The sequence below is a fragment of the Brachyistius frenatus genome, unplaced genomic scaffold (assembly GCF_029030835.1).
Source record: "Brachyistius frenatus isolate BFR_SWC_R1_liver_20210118 unplaced genomic scaffold, ASM2903083v1 Contig_91, whole genome shotgun sequence".
NCBI classification, from domain to species: domain Eukaryota; kingdom Metazoa; phylum Chordata; class Actinopteri; family Embiotocidae; genus Brachyistius; species Brachyistius frenatus.
The window spans coordinates 197,914-208,606 of NW_027210690.1; the positions used below are offsets into that span (position 1 = coordinate 197,914).

At 42.7% G+C, this 10,693-nt stretch overlaps 2 protein-coding genes across 2 annotated transcripts; one reads left to right on the forward strand and one right to left on the reverse strand.

The window, feature by feature from the left end:
• Positions 1-6: 6 nt before the first annotated feature.
• Positions 7-2,042, reverse strand: tmem238a (transmembrane protein 238a). Its single transcript, XM_069710387.1, has 4 exons — positions 1,957-2,042; positions 1,352-1,383; positions 958-1,083; positions 7-409 (listed from the first exon to the last, which is right to left on the reverse strand). Exons 2-4 carry the CDS (start codon positions 1,374-1,376, stop codon positions 249-251), a joined length of 312 nt encoding a protein of 103 aa, XP_069566488.1. The 5' UTR covers positions 1,377-1,383; positions 1,957-2,042; the 3' UTR covers positions 7-248.
• Positions 2,043-2,661: 619 nt separating this feature from the next.
• Positions 2,662-6,570, forward strand: LOC138627782 (coiled-coil domain-containing protein 106-like). Its single transcript, XM_069710358.1, has 7 exons — positions 2,662-2,701; positions 3,515-3,664; positions 4,453-4,644; positions 4,752-4,910; positions 5,050-5,262; positions 5,481-5,641; positions 6,415-6,570. The coding sequence occupies exons 1-7, from the start codon at positions 2,662-2,664 to the stop codon at positions 6,568-6,570; spliced, it is 1,071 nt and encodes a 356-aa protein (XP_069566459.1).
• The last annotated feature ends 4,123 nt before the right edge of the window (positions 6,571-10,693 follow it).

Sequence of the window (10,693 nt, forward strand, 5' to 3'; positions counted from 1 at the left end):
TTTTTTTATTGAAATCCAACAGAAGACCACTGCTTTATGAGTCACAGTTAAACACTGAATAAAAATACTACTCTTAAGAAAACATTAAATTTGTAACAGCAACATTCAGGCAGCTGAAATGTTTTTGACATGCTTGTAACACTTGGTTTGTTTTAACACAAGTTTGTTTCTGTGTCTGCATCTCATAACAACACTGACAAACACAGGCTTTTAAGTTGAAAGGGACTCCTGACTTCCTGCTCGTTGGCTCAGCGGTTGTGGTACGAGCGGATCTTGCGGCTGAGGTTGCGGGCGAGTCGGTCGACGGCGCTGCTGATGTGTCCCAGCTCCTTCTTGGACGTCAGGCCCTCGATGTTCCCGCTGTACCACAGCACCCACCCGCCCAGGGACATGAGCACAAACAGGGCCCCTGAACACACCAACCGGGTGTTATTACGGCTTCAAAAGAATTCACATCAACACTGAGAATATGTTGCCGTGGCAACATTTGGATGGATGTCTATCACCCTGTAAACAAAATTCAACATGTTCAAACACTGATTCACAAAGCAAATGTGCAAAGTCGTCATTGATGGGAGTGAAACTTAAAAGACAATAAATGTAAATATTTTTGTTTTTTAACGCACTTCTTCTGTTTTCCATCATTTTTATCTTGTTTACATTTCAGTTTGTAAGATGTTTAATTTGAAACACAAATGTGTAAACTGTACCTTCTTCTACTGATTAATACAATTATTTAGACACATTGAATGGCTGTTATTACTTTGACTTTATATTGATTCACACCATCACAGTTAAAATAATTACACTGAAGTAAACAAAAGTCCTTCAGAAGACAATTCTGCTCCATTAAAGTAATAAATCAAAGACTTTGATTTAAACTAAATGTCTGATAAGTCACTGATCATCCCACCTTCAGTAGTGATTCCAAGTTCAGGGAGGGACAAACAAACATACCCGTGTAGACCAGCAGGTCTCCGAAGTCCTGTCCTCTGATCTCCAGGTGGGCGAAGACGCCCACCAGCAGAGCGGCTCCACCCAGGACATCCATCAGCACGGCAAAGGCCAGCGCCAGTTTACAGTGGGGGGGGGGGGGGGGGGGGGGGGGGGGGGGGGGGGGGGGGGGGGGGGGGGGGGGGGGGGGGGGGGGGGGGGGGGGGGGGGGGGGGGGGGGGGGGGGGGGGGGGGGGGGGGGGGGGGGGGGGGGGGGGGGGGGGGGGGGGGGGGGGGGGGGGGGGGGGGGGGGGGGGGGGGGGGGGGGGGGGGGGGGGGGGGGGGGGGGGGGGGGGGGGGGGGGGGGGGGGGGGGGGGGGGGGGGGGGGGGGGGGGGGGGGGGGGGGGGGGGGGGGGGGGGACAGGCCGTTGCAAAGGCCCATGATGCAACTGGGAGGGAGGAGGAGGAGGTGGAGGAGAGGAAAGATGGGTATTACCACAGAGGAACTGCAGCTCCACAAAAACATATTAAAACTGCAGCTGCTGTGGTTTCAGGTGTCACACTGATACATACAGTCTGCAGGACTCAAATCATTCAGTAAAAGTACCCGGACCAAACATTGAAGATAAACTAGAACTAGAAATCCTGCTTGGAAAATGTTACTTACTATAATTATTTTTTTTCTCAGTACTTATTAATTTATTTAAACAAAACGCATGCACTAAAAGTTCAGAAAAAAGTTATCCAGAAACATAAAAGTGACAATAAAATGGATGAAATCAGCTTTGAAAGCGATTCAATACAAATATAAGTTAATTTAAGACTTTATCACATCTGGACTTCTGGAAAGTTTCATTTAATGTTTAAAAAAAACAAACACTGAATAATCTACAAGTTATTTCTCGCAGGGAACCTGCAATCACTGCAGAGTCCGTCTAAATCTGACCATATTTTACTAATTGTGGAATAAGCTTAATCTCTAAACTCTACTTCACGCCAATAACACAAACGCTTTGACTTACTTGTTCTTACTGTCTGTTCGGCAACATGAAACTCCTCACTGGACGTGTTCCTGCCGTTTAAATCCTGTTTTTTATTCACTTCCGTGTTTACCTTCTTTGGCGTGGCGCTCTTCCGTATTTACCTGCGCCCAGCCTCTTCTGATGACGTCAGACATTCTTCTTCTTCATAAATTTGAACAAACGTCGAATAAACAAACATTAAATGCAGAATGAAATACTATGGTCATTTTTGTTTAAATACGTAGCTGCTTGAATTGCCTTTCTTTACTGTTTTGTTTTTTTGTGTCCTTGTTATTTCCTTTTTAGTGACTGTTGTTTGTTGTTTTTTTTTAACATTTTGTGGTTTGATAGAAATCTTTTTTTTTTTTTTTTTTTTTTTCATATTAAACACTTTTCTTTTTCTTTTTTTTTTCTTGGAGGTGGGGGGGGGGGGGGGGGGGCTGTCCTCTAACGGTGTACTCCCTTGAAACGGTTCTGCGCATGTGTGAAACGACCAAACCGCTGCACCTCCTGACGCCACTTATAATCAGGTAATTCCTGCGCCGGAGTGTGAGAGCACGTCGGTGGAGCAGCAGCTTGGGTTTCGTCAGGCTGTATTACAGAAGTATAACTGCTCACAGCACTTCTGGAGTCCAATTATCATTGTTCATCCCGACATTTTAGGTTTTAAGGCGACTCATCAGTTACCTGACAGAGTTTCCAGTCATGAACTCTCCAACCACCAGAGACGATGCAAACCCGCCAGGTAACAACAGCACTATGAATCCAATGATTCAGTGCATTCAGATAACCTCAAAACTTTTGCAACAATTGGCAAATATTTGTTCAGACCGCCTATAAAAAGCTTCCGCCCCGAAGAAATTGATGTATTTTGTTTTGATAATTGCCGCAAATCATAAAGAAAAAAGAGCTCTTCGGATCATTTTCTGCTTTTAAACTGCTGAAACCTCAACGTGGCTCATTATTGAACGTCCAGTCAATTACAGGCCTCCGTTTTATGTCCTAATATCTCATTTAGTTTTAATCTTCTTTTCTGTGTTATGACTGTTTTACTGATGATCTGTTTTCTTGATTCGTGTCCATATATGGCGAGTTTTTAAAGTCTGTAAAACTCTAATATAAATAACCTTGTGAACATTATAAGTTTGTTAACTTTTCACTGAGCTGAAACAAAAGTAATAAATCTGCAAAGCTTCTGACGTTTATCAAGTAAAAATACTCTTAGATGTGAATTTTTGCTGCTTTTCTCATTTCATATCATTGTAAATATTTAGAAGGACAAATTAAAACAGCTGAAAACTTTAACTTGTGTTTGGGGAGTTATGATTTTTTCAAATTTTTTTTTTTTAAGAGGGTTTCCTTCAGGAAGTTCTTTTATTGTCATTTTAATTGGTAGATCTGAGATGATAACAATGGACAATGTGAAATATATATATATATATATATGTTGTGGCCTCCACCTGCTCTAAAGCTTTATTATATCGACTTCATGTTTCATCAGTTAATGAAGGAAATAACCAGCTGATGAATCTTAACATCTTCTCCGTCTGTCTTTCAGAGCACTACGTGCCGCAGCCTTCGTCCTCGGTCGGTGGAGGTGGAGGTGGAGGTTTGTATCTGGACGCCTACGAGGTCTCTTTCCCGCTGGAGGGGAGTCTGGAGCGACCGGTCGCCTACCACCTGCACAACGGCCAGGAGATGATGGACGGTACGTCACGCGACCGCCGTTATCACGTGTCAGGAACTGAGTGGGTGGAAATTTCATGCAATGAAAATAGTCCAAATGAGGATTGAACTTCTGAAACACACATTGTTCAAAAATCAAAGGACCTTTTCTGTAAATTCTAATGAACTTAAACTGGTTGATAATTGATATTTATTATGATTATATGTTCTTTTGTCGTCCAGATTCATAATTCCTACCAAACTTTTAGAAAAAACAAAAAATAAAAACAGAATTGGTTGTTTTTCAAACATCTGCTTAAATGCATGAAAGTTTATGGAATAAAAAAAAATCTATTTCAGCCTATATATGTGATTTTGCACACGTTTGTCCTGCATTTAGCTGTATTAAGGGAAAATATTCAGAGAAATAATTCATTTTGATGCCTTGAACGCAGCAATCAACGTCCCAAAGTAGCTCATTGTGCTACATTGAATATAGCTTCAACTAAAAACCAAATTCAGCCTCGACTTTTGTTTTATTGCTGCGTTTTAAACTCAAATTAAAGAAGCAAATCATAAAGTTTCACTCCGTTCAAATAATCTTGTAAAACAGTCGATTTATATGATGTTTTCATACATAAAACCAGCTTTTATCCAAGTTATGGTGCTTTTTAAAGCGCTGAGGCAGCAGAGTTTCCTGTAACATCTGCTGTGTCAAAAAAAGTCCAAAATGAAACTGTAATTCTTGTTCTTCTTCTACCCTCTCTTCTTTTCCTCCGTATATCTGTCCTCCTCCTCCTCCTCCTCCTCCTCCTCCTCCTCCTGCTGCAGATGCCGTGGTGCAGGAGCCTCCTCACCCTCCGTACAGCCCGTTCATCCTGGTGTCCAACCTGCGGGCTCACCTCTACGTCTCCCTGGAGAAGAACGCCTGGCTGCAGAAGCGCATCGATGAGTTGGAGGAGGAGCGCAACTTCCTGCGCTGCCAGCTGGACCGCTTCATCGTCAGCATGAGGAGTCCCGAGGGTGAGAAAGCTCCATGATGGCCCTTTTAAAAAAAAATAATAATAATCTTTACTTCTTTTTCATTACGTATGATTGTTTCTGGTTTCGTTGTGATTGTTAAATGACAGAGTGGTGTGCGGACGCCCAGCGGGGTGTGAAGGTCCAGCCGGCCAGCTCTCCCTCCCCTCACTCCCCCATGACCACCCGGTCTGGGATGACCCTGAAACGTCTGCAGGGAACAGGACCGGGAACGGGACCTCGGACCCGCCGCAGCGCCGCCATCCCCGGTGAGGAAGACAGAAGGAAGCACAGATTTAAATATTTACACCTTGAAGGCAGAGAAGCACTTTAAAAAAATAAAATAAAATCATGTCCGGCTTACAACAGCTGAATAAAGAGGATTTCCTCGTGTTTTCTTGGCTGTAGTCAAGCAGGAGTTTCATCTGGAAGAAGACAAATTCTACACCGAGGACGAGTACGTGGAGGAGGAAGAGGAGGAGGAGGAGGAGGAGGAGGAAGACGAGGACTCTGCGGTGGAGAAGGGGTCGAAGAAGAAGGGCAGGGGGCGAGGCGGCGGAGAGCCGAGGCTGAAGATGAGGAGGATCTTCAGGATCACTCACAGCAGGGAGCGGCAGAGAGGTGAGGGGTCACGTGACGCGCAACACGGATTTTCTTATCCTCAACAAATCCCATAAAAACACCAAAAGCAACAATTCATTTGTATTAAAAAAATTATTTAAACAGACTTACTGAGCTGCGCCGAACCCTGATTATCACCGTGGCAACGCACCACACCGAAACACTGAATGTTTTTTGTGCGTCTCTGACAGTGTTTTGTTTTTTTTGTCCCGCCCCAGTGAAAGACCCGGACGGCGTTCTGATCCGGTACAAGAAGATCCTGTCCACCTACCAGCGGGTGAGGAGCATGTCCCGGGCCTTCCAGGTCCACGGAGTCGACAGGAACACCATGGCCTCCACCTCCCCCATCGCAGAGCTGCTGCTGGTGGCGCCAGAGAAGGTTGGAGTTCAGTTCAGTGTTCCTGTTCATCACAAGTAGTTTTTATCCAGACAACAGACTGAATGTGAAAGTGTTCCAGGTCTGAAAAATGAGGCCTTAGGCTGCAATACCAGCGAGTGCCACTAGAGGTCGGCTCCAAAAAGCCTCCGGCTCCATAGACTCCCATTCAACTTCTCTCATCAAATCCAAAGTGAATAAAATGTGTCCATCAGTTATCTCGGTGTTGTTAGCTAAAGTCACTCCTTCTTCTTAGTTTTCTGGAGGTCCATCTGAAAATAATCCCTCATTCATTAGAAAAGAAGATTCAAGAAGACCTGTTTTTGGGGGCGTGTCTGTTTGATTGACAGGCCTGTGGTGCAGTCAGGTTACAACTATCGGTGGGCGGGAAGTTGTATCACCAGGTTTCTAATCACATCGAGTCAGATCCCCGACTGGCTCCTCCCCCAGCTCGTCCAAATATGGTCACATCCGGCTCCAAACCATCCCGAACCAGCAAAAATCTAATTAAGCCAACAGAGCACCTTGTTTCTCTGTGGTTCGGCTCAGAGGTGGAAACAGCAGGCTGCAGGTTGTCAGAGCAGAAAGGAGGAAGCTAACGGATATTAAACGGACAGATGTTTTTTTTTATTTTTCCTCTGCTTTCCAAATTCTAATTTTAAAATCTGCAACAGGTTGAGTGTCTCGTTTCTTTTTCACCTTTTCATGATAAAACCGAGATGATGACAAAAAAAAAAAAAAGGAAGTTTAAACTTCCACATTAACGTTTCCTGCAGGTGACAGAAGTCGGCGAGTTCGAGGCGTCCAAGGAGAAGCTGCTGGATTACGCCCGGCGGTGCTACAAGACCATGGACGAGCAGACGCACGCCAAAGTCCAGACCATGAAGAAGACGCACAAGCTGCTGCCGATCTCCTACAGGTTCAGGAACTGAGGAGGAGGAACAAAGAGGAGGGAGTTCTCACACCACACACAGACAGCGAGTCTCTTATGCCTTTGAAATAAGAAGATATATTAAAAAAAAATGTGAGTGAGAAGATCAAATGCCAATCCAAATTTTTATATAGTTTATTTTCTGATTTAAGTAAACTTTCTCTTTATTTATTGTGCAGCTGTTGTTTTTTTTCTCTCTCTTTTCAGCTGTAGAAGAGATTTAAATGGAGATGTGGTGAATATTGTGAATTATAATGTCTTTGGACATTACTTTTTATTTGATAGTAGTCTGATAGTCGAGGGAGAGTTCAACTAAACGTGCCTTGAGTTTATTAAAGTCACTCATTCTTTTTTGTTGTTGTTTGAATGACAGCAGTATTACGTTATGTTATCCATTTTGTATTTCCTGCCTAAGTTATATATTTATTTAAGTTTGTAACATGGAAATATTGATGTTGCCGGTGTTTTTGAATTATGACAGCAAAAAAAAATAATTGAATTGTCATATTGGGGAAGAAATTAAAGGACTTAAAATGTACAATTGTTTATTTCTGTTTGTTTTTTTTATAGACAGGATTCTGTTGTGAGATGTCAGCAGGTGTGAACGATACATCAAAGTATAAATTTAGACTTTTGAGTCCAGAATTCATCGGAAAATATGAAAAATAGTACGACGGACCTGATTTACATTAAACTTTATTTTACATTTCAAGAATTCAGCACATACAGTTCTCCTGTAGAGAAGCTTTAAAAACTCTTTAAATTCAGTCGAACTAATTTAAATTAAATGTGATTCTGACTGATTCATTCTTGGGTGAGAATTCACTGAGCACAAGTGTTTTTTACGTGAAACTGACAGATTGTGCTGAAAATAAAACTGGTTCATAGCCTGTACTTTACTGCAGCTTGCGGCGCCCTCCAGTGGAAGGACGTAGTAATGCAGAATAAACAGCTGAGATCAGAGTCGTTGCTGCAGGATCAAAAGAAAAAGCTGAAATTATGATTTAGCATCTAAGAAAGCTTCAACTTTATTAGCTCTTAACACACAATTCAACACAACGTGGCATCAGTTGATAAATATTCCATGTGTGTGCTGTATATTTTGGTATTATTTTTAAAATACACTTTTAGTTATTGTTTATTTTAGCAGGGGCAGGCATATCGTATGTACCACACCATTTTTAAACAATATTTTGTTTTGTTTTTTTACTTTTTTTCTCTGATAGACTTGAATTGTGCTACGTAAATCAGTTTTGACCGACTTGATTGATAACTCTCATGTCCCTGGATGGGACTTTATAAAACTCAATAAAAAAAAAATTGGTCAAAACAAAAACAGAACAGGAACAATAATCCAATCCAGTAGATCAGTCGTCAGCACAGCCATGCCTTTAAAGGCTGATCAATAACTGGCTGTTTTCATCCATCACAGCAGCCGGATACAGGATAAAGTGGTGAGTATTATTTATCATAATGAGGGTCAGACATCAAGGAGTTAAAACAAAACACTAAATTATGAATCTCATCTTCCTTGAAACACTAAATCATGTCTCCATGTGGAAAAAAAAAAAAAAGTGACAGCAGCCAAGAGGATGGGAGCAAGTTGAAAAAAACATGACAGTATGTTTCTGACTTAGAAGCTAAATTAATATTACATTTAAAAAAAAGAAGAAGCAATAAGCAGTGATGTGTAAAAAAAAAAGTAAAAGTAAAAAAAAAAAAAACATAACTTCGTACAGAATTTTTAAATATTAACAAAGCAATTTAAATCAGCTTTTTTTGCTGTTGATTTTTGAGGAAAAACAAAACACGAAACTGAAATGAGTCCTCTGCTCCACTACATGAAGATATTAAATAAACCACAACCTCCTCAAATAAACAATTGGTTACTTATTTATTTAATGATTTAATAAACGTGGTGTTGTTCAGCTGCTTCGTGAAGGCAGTGGTCGACTACATTTCCCAGAATCCCTGCGGCCGACGGAGCGGGAGGGGGAGGGGCCGTAGAAGCTACGTAAAACAGAACTGAGTTTACCCTTTGACCTTTACGGAGCAGTCCAATCAGAGCGGGAGTCACACTGGAAGTAGTAAAACCAGTCTTTTCTGACGGACAGCTGCTGTTGGCAAATAGAAGCGCGGGAACGGTCCTAGTGGACCAATCAAAAGCAAAGTAGGCGGGACTCCTGTCCAACAGGGCATCGGAGGAGGAGGTGTTCCTGGTAGCCATCTTGGATGTGCGGAGTGATTGTTTAGCGAGAAGAATTGACATTTTTTTTTTTTAGAAAAGAAGCCTTTGTAGTGACTCGCTGAAGATTTACCGGACTGTGGCGACCGAGGAAGCAATCGTGACTCGGAAAAAATCCAGGTAAAATGTTTCTCAGACTCTTAAGGTGATGAATTTCTAAGCCTTTCCACCTCCCCCCTCCCCCCACCTCCCCCCTCCCCACCATATTTCTCCCTCCTGTCTCTCTCCCCCCTTTTCCAAATTGTGTCTCCCACATCAAACAGCGCAGCCGGTGGGACGCTGCAGCTCTTCGGACGCTGACACCAACTTATAGTCCGCCTTTTTTAAAAACGGGAAACTTCCCCGCGCGGAGCCGCGTTGTGCGGCTGTTCAACTCGGGCTCGGGAGTTTTGTTTTTGGGGGTGGTGGTGGTGGTGGTGGTGGTGGGGGGGACGTGCTCGGAGGTTGGTGCCCACCGGGCTGCTGCCACCGACGATGCCCGCGTTGTTTATAAACAGCTCGGCCGGAAAACGCGCTCGTCCCGCGGTCTGGAGACACCACCGGTGTAAGATACCGGAGGAGCAAACGGAGGAAGTGTCCTCGGGTCACAAACTCAGCCGGTTCAAGTGTGTCTCTCTCCCCCTCTCCCCTCTCTCTCCCCCACCAGGTGTGCGTGTACCTGTTTGGGAAAAAGCTTCTTAATGGCAGGACCTCTCAGACAGACTAGGATGGAGGTTCAAAACCACAGGTGGAGCAAGTATCCAGGTCCTTCGTTTAAGTGAAAGTACACTGGAAATACTCCACTATTAGTAAAAGTGTGTAAATATCAGCAGCTAAATATCTGTCAAAAGTGAAAGTAAATGCTTCCTGTCAGTGTTTTACTGTCATATATAATTATTGAGTTTGAAAAGTAGGAGACATTTTCTCAACTCGTAAAGGAACATCTAATCTAATCAGTTCATGCCGTAAAAATAATTCAAATTCAAAATGAGTACATTTGGATGTACCTGGTGTTCACTGTGAACTTCAGACCAAACGTAGTGGAGTAAAAACCTACGTTATTTGTCCTTGAGATTTCGTGCACTGGAAGTATGAAGTTACACAAAATGGAAATACTCGAGTAAAGTACAAATACCTCAACCCGTCGGACGTGCAGGCCAAGTTTCCCTCCGTGTTGGAAATCAAGATTGGGCTCAAAAATCAGTACAAGAAAACCTACACTCAGTTTACGAGACACTCGAGCTGCAACTGAGTCGCTCTAATGTGACATTTAGGAAACACATTTATTAAACGTGTCTCGGTTGCTGCTGCAGCATCATCCCAACTATGAACCCTCCCATACGGACGCTGGTCCTCTGATCATTTAAAATATATGCATCTCTTTGCATGAAATTCATTTGACACAAACCACAGCCTGAAAAAAATGGCCGCAGAACTAAGTGATCACATTTTTCTGCAGCTTTTTTTTTTTTTTAATCCAAAATCAGATGATAACCTGCTGGTTTATCGGCCAGAGCGTTTGCTCTTACTGTCTCTTACTGACACAAACTTTGTCTGAACTTACGACGTAAATTCAAAACGGTCATTTAAATGATCATTTCTGAGATTTACTTGTGGTGTCGTTGTCCTCTCTTTTCTTTTATTGATTATTTAACAGGATCCAAACACACACTTTCTTTGTAACGTACACGAGGAGCAGGTCGATGCATTCCACCAAATATTTAACGGTATTCTTCAAAATAAAAGCACTTCCCTGTGAAGCGTGTAATGTTGTTGAGGCCTGTTTAAATTACATCAAAAATAATGACGTGAAAATCAGTCGTTGCATGTTGTGACGGTGAATGAGAAGCTTTTTATTTTTAGGTGAGGTTAGCGTTTAATTTTATGGGTTATTTTGCCC

Coding starts and splice junctions, on each gene's coding strand:
- tmem238a (XM_069710387.1), bottom strand. CDS start 1,376: ATGGGCCTTTGCAACGGCCTGTCCC. Junction 1,084..1,351: donor CCTTTGCAACGGCCTGTCCC/CCCCCCCCCCCC, acceptor CCCCCCCCCCCC/ACTGTAAACTGGCGCTGGCC. Junction 410..957: donor AGACCTGCTGGTCTACACGG/GTATGTTTGTTT, acceptor TGGTGTGTTCAG/GGGCCCTGTTTGTGCTCATG.
- LOC138627782 (XM_069710358.1), top strand. CDS start 2,662: ATGAACTCTCCAACCACCAGAGACGATGCAAACCCGCCAG. Junction 3,665..4,452: donor CGGCCAGGAGATGATGGACG/GTACGTCACGCG, acceptor CTCCTGCTGCAG/ATGCCGTGGTGCAGGAGCCT. Junction 4,911..5,049: donor CCGCAGCGCCGCCATCCCCG/GTGAGGAAGACA, acceptor TCTTGGCTGTAG/TCAAGCAGGAGTTTCATCTG.